General features: G+C 39.3%; 2 protein-coding genes across 2 annotated transcripts; one reads left to right on the top strand and one right to left on the bottom strand.

The window, feature by feature from the left end:
- Window positions 1-2,439: 2,439 nt before the first annotated feature.
- On the bottom strand, window positions 2,440-11,206 carry LOC124275337 (3-oxo-5-alpha-steroid 4-dehydrogenase 1-like). The gene is made up of 10 exons (XM_046710833.1): window positions 11,089-11,206; window positions 8,550-8,693; window positions 7,898-7,981; window positions 7,279-7,358; window positions 6,259-6,312; window positions 4,968-5,060; window positions 4,618-4,727; window positions 4,031-4,121; window positions 3,087-3,176; window positions 2,440-2,602 (listed from the first exon to the last, which is right to left on the bottom strand). Exons 1-10 carry the CDS (start codon window positions 11,101-11,103, stop codon window positions 2,539-2,541), a joined length of 825 nt encoding a protein of 274 aa, XP_046566789.1. The 5' UTR covers window positions 11,104-11,206; the 3' UTR covers window positions 2,440-2,538.
- A 100-nt stretch (window positions 11,207-11,306) lies between these two features.
- On the top strand, window positions 11,307-14,768 carry LOC124275338. Its single transcript, XM_046710834.1, has 3 exons — window positions 11,307-11,792; window positions 12,624-12,697; window positions 14,049-14,768. The coding sequence occupies exons 1-3, from the start codon at window positions 11,410-11,412 to the stop codon at window positions 14,300-14,302; spliced, it is 711 nt and encodes a 236-aa protein (XP_046566790.1). The 5' UTR covers window positions 11,307-11,409; the 3' UTR covers window positions 14,303-14,768.
- Window positions 14,769-20,146: the final 5,378 nt, after the last annotated feature.

The following is a 20,146-nucleotide window of genomic DNA, read 5'->3' as shown; positions in this document are numbered from 1 at the left end:
CAGGGAATATACACTAAAAAGAGTACCATCATCAGAAGATATCTGTCCTAGGTAGGTTTTCTGCTGTTAGAATCACAATTTCTGAAATGAAGCGGTGAAGAAAAGAAGACTAATCATTTAAAAAGCCAAAAACATATTCAGGGGTGGAAATAACTTTAAAATTGCTAGTTTACTCTGGAACAGTGGCACAAGTAAAATCATTTGCCATGATAATTTATCCACTATACCGGCCGTTTTCTTGTTGATTTTTTTAAATAAACAACATAATTAACATTGGAAAGTCAACTAGACACCAGTACAGTGTGATATACAAATTTGCTTGACCGACAGAAAAAACCACTGGACTCGGACGTCGGGCAATGGGTTATTTCCACCCCTGACATTCACTAATGAATCCACGCATCCTTCATGACAACTGGCAGAATAAAAGGTCATTCAGAGTTCACCTGTCTACTGAGTTGTCCTTGACTCACAGAGGGATATAACAGAGTATAAGATCTGACTAAAATGAGATTAGATCTGTTCAAACAATAAATCTGGTCCAAATTCACTAATAGATGTGAACATTATCATTCAGAAACAGCCTCAAATCAGTGGCGGGATCCAGAGGGGGGGTTCAGGGGGTTCGAACACCCACCCACCCCTATTGAAAATGACTAAAGACCACATTGAAGTTAATGTTTTGCAATGGCAGAGCCCACCCCCACCCCCTGAAAATTTCTTGATCCACCTATGCACATGTATTGACTTGGTTCATTTCTGACTTTGTGAATTGGTCTGTAAAGTAATTTTTTTATTAAATAAGTTTTTTTATTAAATAAGTAATTGTTAGAGTTATAACCCAGAAACAACCTCATTAAGTCAAATGTTAGTTCTTGATACTGCAGGGCGGTGGGGTAGCCTAGTGGTTAAAGTGTTCGCTTGTCACACCGAAGACCTGGGTTCAATTCCCCCACATGGGCAAAATGTGTGAAGCCCATTTCTGGTGTCCTCGCCGTGATATTGCTTGAATATTGCTAAAAGCAGCGTAAAACCCAACTCACTACTCACTCACTCTTGATACTGCATAAAAACCTTTGCATAGACACAACTAATAATTGATTCAACAACATACAAACAGTTTAACGATGATGCACCAATGTGGCCTCCAACAAGAAGAGCTTATATACAACGTACAACGATGGGGCTTGTGAGTATTAGCATATATGAAATACAGAATATCACTGGTACAATGTCCTTCAAGAGACAACAACACTATCTTAATCAGATTCCTTGGTGTTCGTGTTTTGTTTGTTGCTTAACACCACACACAGCAATATTCCAGCTATATTATGTCGAGCTGTGACCGGATGATCCAGTGATTTACATCATGAGCATCTGTCTACCAACTGGGATAAGATTACCTGCTGTTCATCTGGAAACAGCTCCATAACACCTGCAAAACTGAAAACATATATGCCTCTATATTGTTTATCAGTGTTATAAAATACAAACGTTATTGGTATTTTTTCAAAACAATGTCTCTGTCAGTATATAAACTCTCACTCTAGAATGTTATTATGATGAATGGTACAATGAATGTTAAACATAGTGACAAATGTGTAAAGTCGTAGATTGTTTAAGTTTGTTTTCTTTCAAACAGTAGCAATTTCCTTGGGGACAAAAATTAGAGCGAGCCAAACTCAATGCCATCAATTGACTTAGTGTTGTGAAATGCAACAGTCTGCAGTATCTCGAACATGACATCAGCCTGTGCGAACCACTGGTCCAGAGCTAGAGAAATAACAAAGATGCTTTGGCATGACATACAGTCAGTCAGGTCACACTACAACCCGAGTCCATATTTGAAGGGATCTATGATGATATACTTGGTGGAGGGGTATTCTGACTCTGAATCCCACAAAATGTGTGAGTGTTATGGGGGTCGTTCATTTTCAGCTCCCAAATCTCATAAAGCACATCAAGCATATCCTGTTACAAGCTACAGTACGAAGCATGCTTAATACCAGAATAATCCAAGCAAATTTTGGTTTTGCTTTCATAAAAACTCAAATATAATTGGAAGTCCCCTTCATGTGGATGTAAATGAAAGACCTTTGATGACATCACAACTATAATACCAAGGTCAAGACCCTCCTTTAGACAGACCATGGTGACAAACATAGCAGGTCAAGGTGACCCAAGGCAAAGATCAATCTGACCCATATAGTAGGTCAAGCTGTCATGTTGGACATAGTAAGGACATCATTACATTGGTTAACATGGTCAATGTGGCAGATGTAGCTGATGACTCTAGATATAAGTAAAGTACACAGGACATCATGTAACCCTTAACACTAAGGTTACCTTAACAAAACTAAATACATTTCAAAGTCAAGCTGTAACTCCTTAACAAGTATGTGACAAATAGATAAGGTCAAGGTGACCCATATAGTAGGTCAAGCTGTCATGTGGGACATAGTAAGGTCAAGGTGACCTTTAACACAGGTCAAGGCCGCATATTTAGTTTGTGTGCTGCAGTTCCATCCACCATGAGCATCAGAACAAGAATGGTATCAACGCCTTCCTGCTAGGGGGATACAGCTCAAACTGCTGCTTGTACCTGTCAGAAGGAGAACAGATTATTTAAAGTGTCCCCATAGCATACCATTTTATTACAGTGTGTATTTCAAAATTGTCTAATGAGTGAAAGGTCGGCATATGAATATAACAGTTACAACTGATATTACGACCACAGACTGTTCTCAGACTTGTAATACACGACAAGATTCTTTTTCTCAAAATCATGTTGAGAATACTCTAGTTAAATACATTATCAAGTTCAAAATATTTGTGAAGAACTCCAGCGTTTAACTCTGTTCAGAGTGCTTGAGGGGAGCCTGAGGGAAGATCAACTCACTGAGTCATGTCATGTTGGCTGTGACCTCATAAGAGTCAGCAGGCATGTTTTTGAATATGAAGCAGAATTGCAAGGTCCAGTATTCATACGAGGCATTGCAGCATTTTAGTGATGAGAAAATTATTTTGAATTGGGGGCCAACATTAAGTGAAACACACACAAAAAAACAGAAAATAAGTACACTGACCAAAGATGATTATGTCTGGAACCGGGTACAAATGTTGCAGCACAGAACAGCAGCCACACAAGCCCAGCGAGAGACCATGTTGCTAGACACCTACATGAGAAATCATAAATGTACATTTTGTTGAAGTTAATTGAATATTTTTAACTTTTATGAATGCATTAACATAAAAACTGGTAACATAAAAAAACCTACAATCCAAAATGTGCACACTATTTTTAACATCTATAATGCCATAAAGGCAAAAACATTTGTAAATTCTTAAAAATACACAACAATAAGAACTTGTCAGATTTCTGATTCAATAATGGATAAACTATAGATATAAATGAGCATTATTTATTATTTTGACATTTTACAGATAGACACCATAATGGTTTGAGTGGAGGTCTTTGCTGTTTATAATTCCCAATATATAGTTCAAATACACATCAGTTTTAAAACGGGTCATGGGTTGCTTATTGGAGCAAATGGTTAGGGGCTGGTCATTAATTATTGGCACAGAACATACTTTATTTCTACATACAGTGACAATAGGTTCCATAATTTGTTGATACTCTCTACATTGGATGACTGATCATGATTAGAAGATGTACGGCGGTTGATGGTTCAGCTTATCTACCGGACATACCATTTTGATACTGATTTTAAGGGTGAAGTTAGGACCACGGCTTGTCTGTGAGATCGGCTGGTCTATCATCATATGTGGTAGGTGGGTGGAGCAAATATTCATTGAACTGTTCAACAGTCTGCTGAAAACTTTTTATATGACACCAGTTACCCTACCGTACAAGAAGTTTATCATCATGACTCTGGCACCCTCCTCCTCTTGTCCTTTTTCATTTGTTCATAAACAAAACCCATCACCCAAACCCTCACCCAATAATACAGGACCAATCCCGCATACAGCAAACAAAGTAAGGGTAGTAAGTGTAAGAGGACCTCACCAGCCTGTCCACTCCACCAGCTCACCGAAGTAGTTGGGGCAGCTGACCAGCTCAAACAGTCCTCCATATGGAATGTTGTAATTAGTCCCTCCTGTAGAACAATATATCGACATTTGTTTGTTGTTTAACATCACACTCAACAATATTCCACCTATATGCCAGCAGTCTGTAAATAATTAAGTCTGGACCACACAATCCAGTGACTGACATCAAGAGCTACGACCTATGCAATGAGAATACCACGAGTCCTACCACCCGATCCCATAATGGAATCAGTTGCCTCTTACAACAAGCATGGGTTGCTAAAGACCCAGACCTTCACAGGTCCAATATATCAACAGACATGAAACGTTCCATGAATAACAACTTTTTGTGTGTCTAAACACTTCTTGTTTGTCAAAACAGTTCCTATTCTTGTCACAGCTGTATACATGTGTAAATATACACAGGCATGCTGTGTTTACACATGATTGTTACTTTGTTTATTATGTACTGTCGTACTCAGCAATATTTCAGTTCTACGATCACAGCCTATAAAAGTTTGATTCTGGACCTAGCGGCCAGGTAAGTAGCATCAGAGAATATACCATCAACTACTCCTTTGGTGTTCCGCAGGGAGCGGAGTCTCCAGTCGGCCCATCTGTTTATGACGAAGCCAATAATGTACAAAATAATGCCCAATATGAACCGAGGATCACTGAAAGCAAGAATAACAATGAATTAAAACCTGGTATAGTTTAAATGTAATTTTGTTATATCTATATCAGCGTAAACATATATCGAAATTAAGGCGGAGAAATTACTGGAGCTGTTTAGTCATTCAATGTAAACTGTACTTGTCATATGATCACTTTTATGACTTTCTGTTTGTACCATAATAACAATGGTTACAGTTGAAACTCTCACACTAATCTTGAGGCACATGGTTTGTACTTACTAGTAATAATGAGCTGCATATGTGGCCGAGCTTATAAAATCAGCATTGATGAAGTGAAAAATGCAGTTGGGTAAAAATCCACCAATACATATTCTGAAAAATAGAGTTGTCTCCCCTGAATTCAAGTCTTATCTCTCTGATAGACATTTGTAATTTCAGTTTTGAAAACTGAAACCTACCGCGTCATATTCAAAACTACATCATAATTTACATGGTTTATTCAAATGTAAATGTCCTACCATTCAACAATTTCAAGGAAGGCAGGAAAAAAATGTGAAGACCACAAGACATGATAACATTTCCATCTGCTGAATAAACATTACGTGTGAGTATGGCTTTATGTCATTAAGCAATATTCCACATATTTTACAGCGGGGTCGAACTTATGAAAAGTGTGACTGGACCTTTGGACCTATGGATCTGCATAATCAAAGCAGCGGACAAAATTAGTAATCGTGGCAGGTTTGCCTGTGGGACAGTGGATGCTGTCCATCGACAAAAATCATACACTTAGAGCAAAAACTCCACATGCAAAGATGTGAGGTCTCTTTGAGACATCAATATGTGACCAAGCACGACAAGAGCTAACAAGCTCACCATGTACATGATATCTTGGAAGTAGGATGGTATGGACAGTCTGAACAGATAGGCATGTTTTAGGGGATAAATAAAACATTATCTGACAGAAAGTAGAGGTGCCTTCTCTAACACCCTAACAACCTCCAAAACATTCTGCTGAATCAATGTAGACAATGGTTGACATATTGTTGCACAAAGAAAATTTGCAGTAGTTTTGCAAATGAATATATCTGTATTTTCACTATGGCGATTCTTTTTTTAAATAACAACGAAATCAAAATGGTTTCCATCTCCTGTCCAGGTACTACTCGAGTAGTGCTGAAGGGGTCAGCTGTATACAGAAATGTTCCCTAAACAAAGTTAAAATACAGAAACGTACCCGGTACCCAATACGGGGGACGAATGCATATTCCGCAACCCAAAACCCTATGTTGTTGTTCCTGTTCAACTTTACTGCGAATAGCATTGTGCATCGCAAAATATCTGTTACTGTGTATGCTTGTTTCTTATATAACACAAATATATGTATCTTATACAACAGTATGGCAGTTCCGATCAAGAAAACGGTACAGTGCAGAAACGACCTGTCCTAGGGTACGTTTCTGAATGCAGATTTTGGCTAGGGTACGTTTTTTGATACAGAAACGTATCTGGGGTACATATCTGTAGTATCCGAGCCAACAACGATCCCTTCAGCTCCAGTAGCCCTTACCCTATGTACACCATGGGGCTTCTGTACCTCATCACCAAGGGATGAATGATGCCCCTGGAACACAACATGGATTCATATAGCACATTTAATCACAAGTTCCAGTTTGACAGTTACCGAAAAGGCTAGTAAGGTGTTTCAAAGATAACTGTCCCTACCTGAAAACTAGCATGCAAGAAGATATTTCAAACCCTACCTAAACGCAACCACCACTACGACTCCTTTCATTCATTTTTCAGAAATAAAACACCCACAGCGGTACATGAGGTACAATTTTCAATATATGCAAATTGCAGTATGTAACAATAGTAATGAAAAAGGATGCACAGATACTAACACAATTTACAAATTAAGGCCAGACCAATTTTATTTCTTGTTTTACGGATCCGCGGTCATATTTTTTCAAGAATAAGGAAAACATAAAAGTTAATTTTTCCTGCTCAAAAAATAAAGTCCTAATGTTTTATTGGCCAAAAATGTAAACTGACCAGATTTTTTTTTTCTAAACAGATAATGAAATTCATCTCCCACACCAATATAATCACAGAATGGGCACTGGCAGTCTTTGTAGGGGATGTCCAGCCAATGGCCAGCTTCAGTGGTAATCTGTGATTATTTGTTGTGAATTTCAATACAGGAATACACATTGATCTGGAGAGTAATAGATATTTTTCAAACAAAGGTTGATTCTTTAGGTACTTCAAGACTTCAAGACCCCTTGGAGCATGATTTGTGAAATCAATACATATTTTCAACAACTGAAGTCAGCCATGGCACTGAACATACTAAGGGGTTTTGAATTACTTTGTTAGACTGCAGGTGTCTAATACATTCTAAATAAATCCTAACCATGGGAAATTCTAAGGTTCTTTACGGATAATTAAATGTACTTGTAAAGTATTTTGGATGGTTTATGACACATTTGAAGAAGCAAGCTTATGCCGAAAAGAAATAACATGTGTATAAACTTTAATACTAAGTGGTTCCCTGCCTAAAACCCAAAACATATTTATGCTGATCTACCTGTGGATGTAGTGAAGCAGGAACAGCACCAGGAACACATAGTTCTGGTAGAACCTCACAGAACCATACAGGAAGAACACCTGCCACACAAACACACGTCTTAGGGGCCATTCATAATTTATGGCTAGGGGGTGATGATGATTATTATGGAGGAGCATGTACAATGTGAATGACACCCCCTAAAATATATGTACAAAGTAAGTGACATGTACAAAATCAATGTCCGCCCTCTCCCCTTCCCATAATTTTTAAGCATAGTTTTCAAATATAACTACGTACAAAATTGCTGAACACCCCCCACTCCCCAGTACATGTGTAAAAAATGTATTAACCCAACCCACATACACCTGACCTTCCAGACAAAAAAGGGTGACCCCCCTCAACATCATCATCACCCACCCCATTTGTTTATTTACAAACCATGGATCATAAGATGATTCTCCACAATGGTATAGCATGGATCAAAAGCAGATTGTCGTTATTGGTATAATATGGATCATAAGCAGATTCTCATTGTTGGCATACCAAGGATCATAGATGCTAATCTATAACATGTACAAACATGGCAGCTGATGGACACTGCTCAGATTAGCCAACAGCCATAACTGTACAGACTCACCAACAAGAACATGACAACACCAGGCAATGCATCAGAAATAATGTGACTGAGACGCTGAGGAATCTTGGGACCCCATCCTCCATTCTGGAACATATTTACAAGTGTACAGTATGTAAGTAGATACATGCAATGTCATGTTGACTGTTATGAATGACATTATTCCTTTATTCAATCCTATTTCGTTTCCTTATACCGAATCATTTTCCACTCTTCAGTTACAGTTTTAAATTCTTCATGTAACCATAGCTTCCTGCCTGTCCCTGCTCACTCCGAGAACATTACCTGTACCGAGGGAATGAATGAGAATATTCTCGTCAGTAACCCTGATTGTCAGAAGAGCAGTGAATAAAACAATATGCCAAGTAACCTTATCTTCATTGACCTCCCAGAAAACAACAATAATCAACCTAGAAGCTCATCCAGGATGTGTTCAAGATGGGGGAGGGGAGCACTTGAATTTGAAACTTTAGCAATAGGAGGCATATACTAAAAACCCATATACCCATATGGTAAGTAAATATGTTTAAATATTGTCCCATGAAGGAGAAAAGATTACTAGAGGACTCAGAATCACCAGACAACCTTGTTATAAAATAATCAAAGGCAGACAAAACCAATGTGATACAAAATGACCTGTTACTATTGGACTCACCTCCATTTCATGTCGGCCATATGGAGCAGGTTTACAGCACTGGACACATGCAGTGATGGCTGCCAACACACACCCAAATATAACCAGGCCATAGTGAACCCAGAATCTTGTGCTGCCTTCCTCATAGAACGTCCATGGTTTCAACTGTAACACACTTGCTGTGTCATTGATGCTACTACAACCATTAGCAGGGCTCCAGATAATTTTTCAACATCAGGAGTACGTACTCCTTATTTGTTCAATATTGAGTACTGGAAAACCTTAAGTGTACATTTAGAGTACTGAATGGAAGCTAATGGACTATCGGTAATCTTGTGTTTCGTTTCAAATATGCACCACAACATTGCTACTCTTGTCTAAACAGGTCAATAAACAATAAAACAATACTTTTTTTCAGATAAATACGTCTGTAAATGATTCTAAGACCGTACACCATTGCTGTGGTGTATATCTGCTACGTTTTCTAAATTATTTCCTACAGTATCGTGCATATTTTCTATCCGTGCATACGCCGATACGGCCCTTATCTGGAGCCCTGCATTAGCATAGGCACTAGACACATTTCTTGGACTCATTTCTATGATAATATTGAGACATAAATAAATAGTTGCAGGTGGGTTGTTTTATCTCAATCTGTTACACATAACAAATTTACTTCCTGCATGCAGGTTTAATTTACTTTCATCATTTAAAGCAGATGATTATGTCAAATTAGTTAATACATGGTGCTTATTTGCTTAGTTTGTCATACAGTTTCTGAAACAAATATATCTAATACATACTACGAAGTGTACAAAGTTTCAAGACTACTGTCCAACCAACATTAGAATTAGGTGAGCGAAAGACGCGTTTGTGAAAGGAGAGGGGGGAGCATGCCGTGAACTGATCCACTGCCCACTCGAAGGGGTTTTTGTGATCCTTGCAGTAATCACTGTCTATGCAATGATTCGGGAAGCGTCGTGTTTCTGCTCGAGCATTTGTATACTAGTATCTTGTAAAGTGGACTGTTAAAAGAGTATTAAACTCTGCAGGTATTTGAAACTTATCATGTCGCACTGTAAATTGGGTAAACAGGGTCAAGTCATTCATTCACAAACATGTGAGGTTGCCTACAATGTCATTCAGTACTTGTGTACTATTTCTGACACACACAGTGCACTCAAAAATGCCAGCAATGCTACTGGTATATCTGTCAGTACCTTGCGCAAAATAAATGACGAAGGTAAATGCGTTCCCGTGATGGGTACCAGTAAGTTCACAAGCCCAGGGAAAGTGCGTCCCCTCGAGGACAGCACAAACGTATTATCCATATTCACACACACAGAAACTAGGCTAGAACAAAATTGAACCTTTGAGTTTTGGTTTTTTTTATCGTTAAACACAAAAAAATATTCGAGAGTTGTATTGGATTTTGTATGGAAATCGTCAACCACAAAATAGCAAATAGAACCCGTTTCAGAAGAGCGAGAGTAGACTGACATGCTTCACAGCAGTTTATCGCTTTCCATACCCTATGCCCCTTAATGGTAAAATGGACTGCACCGCTTTTCATATTCACGGGTTCAAATGACAGGTCGGCATTATTCTTAAGTTTGTCTCACAGTATATTGCCGCAGTTCCAAAAATGAAGAAAGACTCTTGGTTGCTTTTTATTATACATATCATTGCAAAAATGTAATGACTTTTTGTGTAAAATATGTTCAGTTCAGAGATGATTTACTTTTTGTGTCAAGAATTGGTCACAATGGGAAGACTTCCCGTATATATATCACATTTTGGAGAGTATTTGTTTGTTTAACGATGAACTCAGCAACGTTCCATCTATATGGCGGCCGTCTGGAAATGATCATAGGCCCCCACTGCGGGTCAGAAAATCGATACACTAGGCCCCGGTTTAGTATCCACACCCCCTACTATATAATATGTATTATATAGTAGGGAGTGAGAATACTAAACCAGGGCCTAGTTTATCATTATTATATAGTAGGGGGTGTGGATACTAAACCGGGGCCTAGTGTATCGATTTTCTGACCCGCAGTAGGGGCCTATGTAAATGATGGAGTCTGTGCCAGACAATCCAGCGATCAACAGCATGAGCATCGATCTACGCAATTGCGACACGATGACATGATTGTGTCAACCAAGTCTGCGAGCCTGACCACCAGATCCTGTTAATCTCTCATGACACGCATGTGTTGCTGTAGCCGAGAGCCGCAATGCGGTCCTATACACGACTATTGTAGGACAGCATCGTGGCTCTCGGCGAGGGTTGCTGAAGACCAGTTCTAACCCGGATATACATGGTCCATTTAGGAGATTAATGCTGAACATTGTTGTTTCTCACAAGACTTAAACCAGACCGAAAGTAAACATGTCAAAACAGATCGGTAGCATCTCGAGTATCAGCAGCTTCGCGGGGCCCATCCCGGCTCTCGACTGCTGTGTTGGTCACCTGGTGGTTTCATTTTTTAAAAAGCTTTAATTTAAAAGCTCGCCACGTCAAATACTTGATGATCACACGGGAAAACGATATATTTACCTCGAATAACACCATTTCTTCTTCTGATCAGCCTAGACCTTGATCACCTTGAATCAGGAAGTGAGGATGACCTTAGTTCCGGTGTAAACAAAAACAAACCCACGTGAAAGTATGCAACTCCTTACAATTAATTTGATTGGTCCAGATTACCTGGGCATTTAAGAGCGCAGTTGCTATTGGCTAAACGTCATCCCCACGGATAAAGGTCACTTCCGGGTTTGAAAATGAACTTTGGATGTATCCCCGTGAGTGGTGATCGTTACCCATTTCTCACCGCTATTTACGGTGATACAAACCAAATCAAGCTCAAATGCACAAAAGATGGCGAGCGCATATTCATCAACATTTGAAGACGGACCGCCTGACCAGACAGACAAAACTGAAAGCAGTCGGAATTTTAGAAAATCACAAAATCAAGCGACAACTGGCATTGGCGGAGCTGGTGAAGGCCCAACATCCCAGGCATCCGATTCAGATTCAGGCTTTCATTCCACAACCAAGGATGTTTACACAGACGCTACCAAAGATTCAAAGAAAGACAGCGTTAGGGACCTTGAGAGAAAGTTTAGATATCTAAAATTCGAAGACTATCAATTTGATAATGACGATCAGTTCCAGTCGGGATGGAAGAAACTGGCAGGTGTTGTGCCACCCAGTGAGCGAGATAAACAGTACCTCAAAGCTAAACTTTTCTATTATTCCAAGTAAGATGATATGATGTTACTGTATTCATTTAGAAAGTTCATCACTTTTCATGTGATGGACTGAACCGTTTCTTATTTCAATAAGATTACATAGTTCTCTAATCTACATATGTGAACATAAAAAGACATTCAATTAGTTGATGCTGAATCAATTAACGAGAATCTAGGCTGGCAAAAGAATCAGTATCACTTGGCTCTGCTTCCAGAATTTTCCATCACTAATTAGCCAATAGAGTTTTATACCGCTTTTAGGAATATTCTAGCAATATCACAGCAGGGGACACCAGAAATGGGTTTCACACACTGTACCCATGTGGGGAATCGAACCTGGGTCTTTTGCATGACGAGCGAACACTTTAACCACTAGGCTTCCCCACTGCCCTGATATAGACTGGCATATACTGGCATATGGTCTATGCACATAGTAACCAAAAAGGTTAGGATACACGTGATATGCATGTGCAATAAGGGAGCAGACATTTCACACCTCTATGTTATTATATTAGCTGGATGTTGTTTTGGAAGTTGAAATTACACGTGAGTCATCAGTCATTTGAGTTATCAGAACCTTTTACCTAAAAACATATTTAAGAACAGCTTCATGTCTTTTCAGACCAACTTTCACTGAGGCATCTAATCAGCAGCAAACTAAGTCAGCAATCTAACGTAATCATGATCTAGACTACCAGCTGTGAGACTTCGATGTTTGTGACGGATTGGTGCCTGAGTAGGTTAGATCGTTAAATTTGTGTGCTGTCAGTTGGGTGCCTCACTCTGATAATAATATTTTTTTGAATTCCGGAAATATTTGTTTCCTGCATTATCTTTCAGGCACATTGAAGCTGTCGACATTGATGAATATATGAAGTGGAAGGAAGATCCTGTAAACAAGAATGAAAAAACAGGTTGGGTATACTCACTGTCTAAATAGATTGTGTTCCATGTCTGAATAGATTATTTACCACCACGTTTGCCATGTTTGGCGCCCAGCTCCAATGACTGACCAACTTCTAGATCAGTTTCTAAGTATAGTTCTTGTAAGCACCCTAACTATGAGAGGCATTTCCATGACATTCCATATTTGTTCAAGTATATTACACATTTCCTTGCAAGGGATACTACTGCCTGGAGTGATTATCAACTTTAGAACAAATTCTACTTGCTGAGCTTTCTAAATGGTCAGGGAGCCTGTAACAGTGAAGATATGAGTATCACTGGCATGTTACAGCTACAATGGAGACCTACTACATTTCATGACTGTGACTCAAAATCAGGAAACTACTGTATTTGCTATAAGTTTTACATGTTTAAAGAGCAAGTAATTATTTGTGGGGACTTTATCATTGCCCAATTCAGTTGGTGATTGGGTGGATTTGAACGGGATTCATATGGCGTTATGAGCAATGAGACATGGATGTTAGCATGTATCAGGGATTTATTGAGACCTGCTCATAATAGGCCCCAAGTCTGCTGGAAATGATAGGAAATATACCCAATTTGAATTATTAATATCCCAATTTCTCAGAATTTACACACAAAAATTACCCATAAAAATCAAATTATGAACAGTATTGGAACTATTTTACTCAGATTGCCATCCGAAGGCACATAGTTTGAAATTTCAAGTAAACACATATATAATGCTTGAGATGTCATCACATTCACTCGTGTCACAGTCATCACCGTAAGATTTCCGCCGGTATCCCCCCAAAACTTTAACAATGAGGACAAATTTCTTTGAGTGGCATTTTTAGAAGTTGGAAATGTCTGTTAGTATGTTAAGATACATTTAAAGAAACATGTTAAAACTCATTGTTATCAGATGATGAATATATATTCAGGCGATATGATTTGACTAGAATGAAATTTAAGGGGGGATACAGGCGGATGTCTTTCCATCATCTCTCTCATACAATATAGCTCATATTAGAACATGTTGGCTTGAAACTGTGAAGTTATGTTGCAAGACCTGTGAATCATGTCAAGGTGTAGGACAGAACAATGCTTCTTGACACCCCTTGAACTTTGGTCCACAACTACGTGTTAAGTCAGATTGCTTCATTTTATAAACTTTGATCTGGATATATGATCTGATCATAGTCATATTACTCATTTGTCAAAACATGCTCTCAAGGTATGGTATTTCATTTAAATATATTTCAAGAATTCTTTCTTCTGAGCTTGTTGGAGGCGTTTAGAGGTTTATTTTTCGCACAGGCACATGTAAACATGAATTTATATTTCTTATTTATCAAGAGAGAGGTGTGGCAACGCCGCAGGTCTGGCAGTTGAGTGGTAAGGGAGACAACTCCTGCAGCCCTGTTGCCACCACTGACGGCTCTAACACGAAGACTGCGCCCGAATCCGGAACACTGTCGTTCAGTGAAGTGATTGACTTTATCCAGAGTGGGAAGACTATTCCAGGCCTCAAGACTGTAGACGCGAAGCCCACAGATGCAAATCCTTCACCATCAACTATGAACAGGAAAGCCAAACCATGGGAGCGCTGACAAACGTCACTGATATGGTGATGGATGATGTGGATGAATGGCTGAGAGATGTATTTTTATGATTGACGGAAGAGGAATAAAATATCAGCTCATAATGTATCTGGATTTAATTATTTTAGTTTATCTTTTATGAAAAGCAGATATGTGAAGAAATGTTTTGTTAATTTTTCTGAGGTAGTGCATTTCCTTTGATACATATTCAAGAGAACGATTGTGTTTATCCCCAAATACATTGTGGACTGGTAACACGTGACTACTGGTACTGGGTTACCTATTTCTATTTGTTCTTCACATGGTTTTAATAGAATTGAACTTATGTGATGTTTAATGGTGATATTTCTCTCTTTAATACACTTTTAAGAATGTATGCAATAAGTTAATAATCGGTTTACATATATCTAAGCTGATAAACAGAAAGTGGTATCATTATCTTCAACTTTTGATTTTGCAAAATAAATAATATTGAGAGATAAATGTTCACTTGTTTCTGTGCTAGTTTCCATGACAATGATTACCTGTGAGTGAGTAGCGTTTGTGGCCCTGTCAGCAATATTATAGGCTTATTAGAATAGCAGTCACCAAGAAGAGGATTCATGAGTGAGTCGGGTTTTACATCACTTTCAGAAATATTCCAGCAATATCAGTGCATGGAACGCAAGAAATGAGGTTCACAAATTGTACCCATGTGGGGAATGGAACCCGGGTTTTCAGCGTGACGAGCGAGGGCTTTAACCACTAGGCTACCGACCTCCCTACTCCCAGTTTCTTACACAACCAAGCGTTGGTCCCTGCCTGGCACTCGGCATTAATGGGTACATCAAGGACTGGTCGGCTCGGAGTCAGTATAATGTGTCTGAGTGGGATATTCATGCTTCACTGCGGCATGATATCTCAGTGGGCTAGCACTATAAAACCAGCTCAAGTCTGGGCTAGTACAAGCAGCCGCACATACACATATGAGCGAAATATTCTCAAGCACCACGTTAAACCCAATTTCACCTCACCTCACCTTACGCAACCAAGCAAACGATACTCTAGACAGATCCACCTCTCCCATTGTTAGCTGTGGGTCTGTTTGATCATTTACAACACTCCGATATTCTCAACTTCTATGTAACTGGAATATTTACACATGAGGTTGATTTCATGTTAATGCATGTCTAAAATACCACAATACTGGATAAAAATTGGCTTTGAACGCGTGTATGTTATTCTTCTTGGGCACTGGTTGAAATCTTGTGATATCGTACAAAACAAGCTGTGGAGGCTGGAGACGTAAATATAGCCATGGAATTCGTCCAAAATTCATCAGACAATCGACTTCTGTTGACTTCAATATGAGTCATATTGTGAAGAAATACAAATAAACACCAAGAGGAAGTTGACGCAAGGTACTGTGTGTGTGGGGGTGGGTGGTGTGTTTGTTTGGGTTAATCCCATTTTTTTTTTATAGATAAGCGTTAAAAAGCACCACCCAAGTATATGCTTAGTACGAAAAAAACCTACCTGTATCTGTATGAAAAACGAAAGAAATACCAATGAACTTCATTCGAAAGTTAATGCAAGGTGCAATTTTAGTAATCCCTATTATTATGTAAATATGTAGTAAGCAGTGCTAGGTGTCGCTACTCAACTTTTCGAACTTTCAGTCAGATGTGTCATTGTATTAAATGCATACTGGACATGTATATTATTTTTGTCTATCGCGGAAAGATAAAAAACAAACAACCAAAAACCATGCCACAAACTGAAGAGTAGTAGTAGACTTTCCGGGTATAATATATGCGATGAAACTAAATAATTACGTTGTCACTGGGGCCACACCAACATGTTTATGGGCCGACTAAGATTGGCATCTATGTTGCAGTTCGGTCCCTCAAAATCGCCAGTCGGTCACACAAGTGGTCGTTATCGAGGGAAATGATAAATATTTTACGTGCGTTTCAATCGTTTGGTAAAACCCAACCGCACGCGTACAAATTATTAAAGTGAGCGTTTTGTACCGAGTTTATTCCATTTTGATTGAGGTGAAGGTAAAATCTGTCAAATCGGCAACGTACGAGTAGATATTTGAAACATGAAGCTTTCGATCGGAGAATGCAAATTGACGTGAAAATACGTCAGTGATCACTTATATTTGTTAGAATCGCTGCCCAAGACTATCACCAGCATTGGAAATATTAATTATGAATACGTACCTAGAAACAATCACAATTCAGATTCATTCTGTATTCAGAAAAAATGTACCTACTGGCTGAATCCTCGTCAACAAGTTCACCACACGCAATGGAGTGCAATATTTTAACCTATTGACCGGGACCCTCTCGCGCTCGCCACGAACATGTCCGTGTCTATTACGTCATTGTTACGAGAAAACGACGGAAATTATATAAGCCACACTTCCGTACAAGGGCGGGTTGGTACGAGTTAACTTAAACACACACCGACTTTACATGACACGGGCTTCGATCTCCAATCACGAACCGATTATACTCGTTAAGAATGTTAGTATCAAAGGTGCATCGATGGTCGGAATCGATATTTCCATAATGAATGGCTTGTGTTCCATATACACTCTGTGGAAACGTTCAACGGCCTTCCCTTACACCAGAGACCGCCCCCGTGGTGTAGTGGTTAGAGCGTCCGCCTGGAGTGTGGAAGGTCGCGGGTTCGATCCCCGACCGCGTCATACCGAAAGACGTTAAAATATGGTACTTGTTGGTCCCTGCCTGGCGCTCGGCATTAATGGGTACATCAAGGACTGGTCGGCTCGGAGTCAGCATAATGTGTCTGAGTGGGGTATTCATGCTTCACTGCGGCATGATATCTCAGTGGGCTAGCACTATACAACCAGCTTCAGTCTGGGCTAGTACAAGCAGCCGCACGTACACATACACACGCATGCACGTCGTCATATGTGCGAAATATTCTCAAGCACAACGTTAAACCCAATTCCACCACCAACACCCTTACACCAGAAGTGGTTTGCACCGTAGATGATTCCAAATCATGAATGCAGTAAAGAAATATAACAGATTCGTGTACACGATAATCTTCACGAAAAAACTAATTAATCAAGTTTGTCCTTCATTAATCAAACACAACACGACCCTTGATTAACTGAGCGTCCAGCACCACGAGAGATGTCTCCCGCAAACGTGTCGAATGCGGTCAAACAGTTCGATACTTTAAATATTACCGAAATGTACAGGTAAAGTTATATGTGTTAGCCGTATAGTATTATTCTTCGTACTGTTGGTTTGGTTAACAAATCTTACTGTGTTCGTGAAATATCTATTTGGGCGGACCTATTTGCAAATGTAACTATGTGAGTATGTATTTACGCCGCTTTTAGCAATGTTCCAGCAATACCACGTCGGGGTACACCAGAAATGGGCTTCACATAATGTGCCCATGTGGGGAATCGAACCCGGGTCTTCAGCGAGCGAACACCGGAACACACCAAACCACCCCCCACTGTAAGTATGTAACATACTTGGTAATATTGCATGTAATGCAACCTGCGTGTACATATTGCCGGAGATACAGGGATAAAATGCATATATATTTACATTTATCAGGAATGAACATTTCATTAATTAGCGGGGACGGCGGAGTAGCCTAGTGGTTAAAGCTTTCGCTCGTCACGCCGAAGACCCGGGTTCGATTCCCAACATGGGTACAATGTGTGAAGCCCATTTCTGATGTCCCCCGCTGTGACACTGCTGGAATATTGCTAAAAGCGGCGTAAAACCATACTCACTCACTCCTTCAGACATCATTTCGGTTCATATACTTGGTTCAACGTGTTAAAAGTTCAAAACAACTTCAACCTTAAAGAGTCCTGTACAATTTACAATTTAGTTTGTTGTTTAACGCAGCACTTATATTAAGCAATTATGACATCGGTGTGAAAATAATCGAATCCTGTCTTGAAAATCCAATGGTTGACATAATGAACATCAATCAACACAACTGGGATACGATGACATGCATTTATGAAGTGAGACATCCAACAGTGTTAATCACACAAGAAAACCGCACGCGGTGGCGGTACGTGATTACGTCGAATATAGACGGCTGGTTATGGTGATCCCTTTTACAGTGATTTTATTTATTTCGAAGACAAACATTCACAATGTTTTACACAAGACTCACGAGACCTCTTAGTGGAACTTATGCAGATTCATATTCAATACAAATACATATGAATTTCGCTGAAATGCACTTTGCATGTGATAATCTTTTAAAAAGTACTTCTAAATTCTCGAACTAAAATTCAACAAAGCGTATGTTGACCCACCATGCTCTGACCCTTGATCTAAACACGCTCCTGTTTGTCTAGATTGATTGCATTTTAAAGGTCTCTGCTCAATATCTGTAACGCTCAAATACTGAGTATACGATCTTAGCAAGGATGTCGTTCTATATCTGACCTTAATGTTAACTATTAGGTAACCGTTTGAAATTTGACATTGAGAAAGGATGGAGACTGGTTTTGACTGGTTCTGTTTCAGATACGGTTTTATCGTGTGTCATGCTTTTGTCGTAGCGTTCAAGTAGAGGTCCAAAGTAAACGTGTTGTGTTTTAACAAAAAACGTTTCACAAAAGAACAATCTCAGTCAGACACTAGGGACCTTATTATATTATGAGTAACATTTTTCTGAACAAGCCAGGGGACGTCACGCCACGTCAAGGTTCTGACGACACCGGGGGGTCCAAGGTCACAGGAAGGCTAGCATACCAGACATCATGGAGCGATTGGGGTCAATGCAGGATCACCGACCCGTTCCTTCTTCAATGCTATCTTAAGAAAATATTTTGATGATTCACTCGGACAAACAAGAATAATTTAGATACACTGATGATAGTTTTCACAGACACGTCACACTGTTGCAGGACCTGCCGCGGGGAAATACACGTGGAAAAGCCCCACTGACACATGAATCGAAACGCTGTCGACAGACATAGACTAGACGTATATTTAGTCTTTCAAATGAAATTATTTTAAGACTGTTAAAGAAAGCAGTTTAACTAATAACTTTTGATATTTTCAGAAGTGGAGAAATTGTTGACTTGTGAGTTTTCGGAAATGTTTGTTTCCGGGTCTGTATAAGAGACAAATCTTGCTGTGTCCTATGTGTTTCATATTTGGTTTGACTGCGTGCTGACTGTTAATATAAATAAAATATTAGTTTCGCCTTTCGCCAAACTGTCATTTTGCAATGTACATACATCTAAGGATGTACTTACCAAATTTCAACATTTCAAGGGTGGGTGGTTCGGGCCTTGAAACACTCCTCCCGCCAGTTCCCCAAAGTAAATCTGATGAATAATCCTCCAGTGCTCGTACTCTCCAAATATCTGACCGTGAAATGTGTTTACTGGGACCAATACCATGTTCCTCATGGAATATATACGTGCACGAAGTTTCAGTAAAACTTTGATAATTATCAGGTAACAGTGACACCCGCAGAGTCGCGTCCCTCATGGACAAGACATTTAAGACGTAAAACCATAGTCTCTCACTCACTCCTAGGTTAGGCAGCACATACCCATCCTCAGGGGTGTGACCAAATTGGTGCACGTCCATGAGCTGAATCAGTTAGGGTATTCGTCACTGTATGGTGACATAAACATTCAATGCGGAATTTTACCAAAGTCCATCACTCGAAACTATGAAGGTATCAAGCAAACTATTAACATGTTTAGATGTCAGAATATTTTTTAATTGATATTTTATTGCAGAAACCCTGTTACACAGAATGGACCCTCAACTTGTTTTAAAATGTGTAGAAAGGTTTCGATTAGAATATTTTATCACGTTGGAATTAAGAATTAAG

This window comes from Haliotis rubra, unplaced genomic scaffold, assembly GCF_003918875.1.
Source record: "Haliotis rubra isolate DU_JTF1 unplaced genomic scaffold, ASM391887v1 Scf2, whole genome shotgun sequence".
Classification (NCBI taxonomy): domain Eukaryota; kingdom Metazoa; phylum Mollusca; class Gastropoda; order Lepetellida; family Haliotidae; genus Haliotis; species Haliotis rubra.
Note: the sequence above shows the minus strand (reverse complement) of the source record. Positions and strands in the feature narration are given on the sequence as shown.

Bases quoted from the DNA above. Each gene is read 5' to 3' on its own strand.
- LOC124275337 (XM_046710833.1), bottom strand. The intron at 7,982-8,549 runs GTGAGTCCAATA...AATATGTTCCAG, and splicing joins ATGGCCGACATGAAATGGAG to AATGGAGGATGGGGTCCCAA. The intron at 2,603-3,086 runs GTCAGTGTACTT...TCCTTCTGACAG, and splicing joins TCCAGACATAATCATCTTTG to GTACAAGCAGCAGTTTGAGC.
- LOC124275338 (XM_046710834.1), top strand. From the start codon at position 11,410: ATGGCGAGCGCATATTCATCAACATTTGAAGACGGACCGCCTGACCAG. The intron at 11,793-12,623 runs GTAAGATGATAT...ATTATCTTTCAG, and splicing joins AAACTTTTCTATTATTCCAA to GCACATTGAAGCTGTCGACA. The intron at 12,698-14,048 runs GTTGGGTATACT...TTATTTATCAAG, and splicing joins AAACAAGAATGAAAAAACAG to AGAGAGGTGTGGCAACGCCG.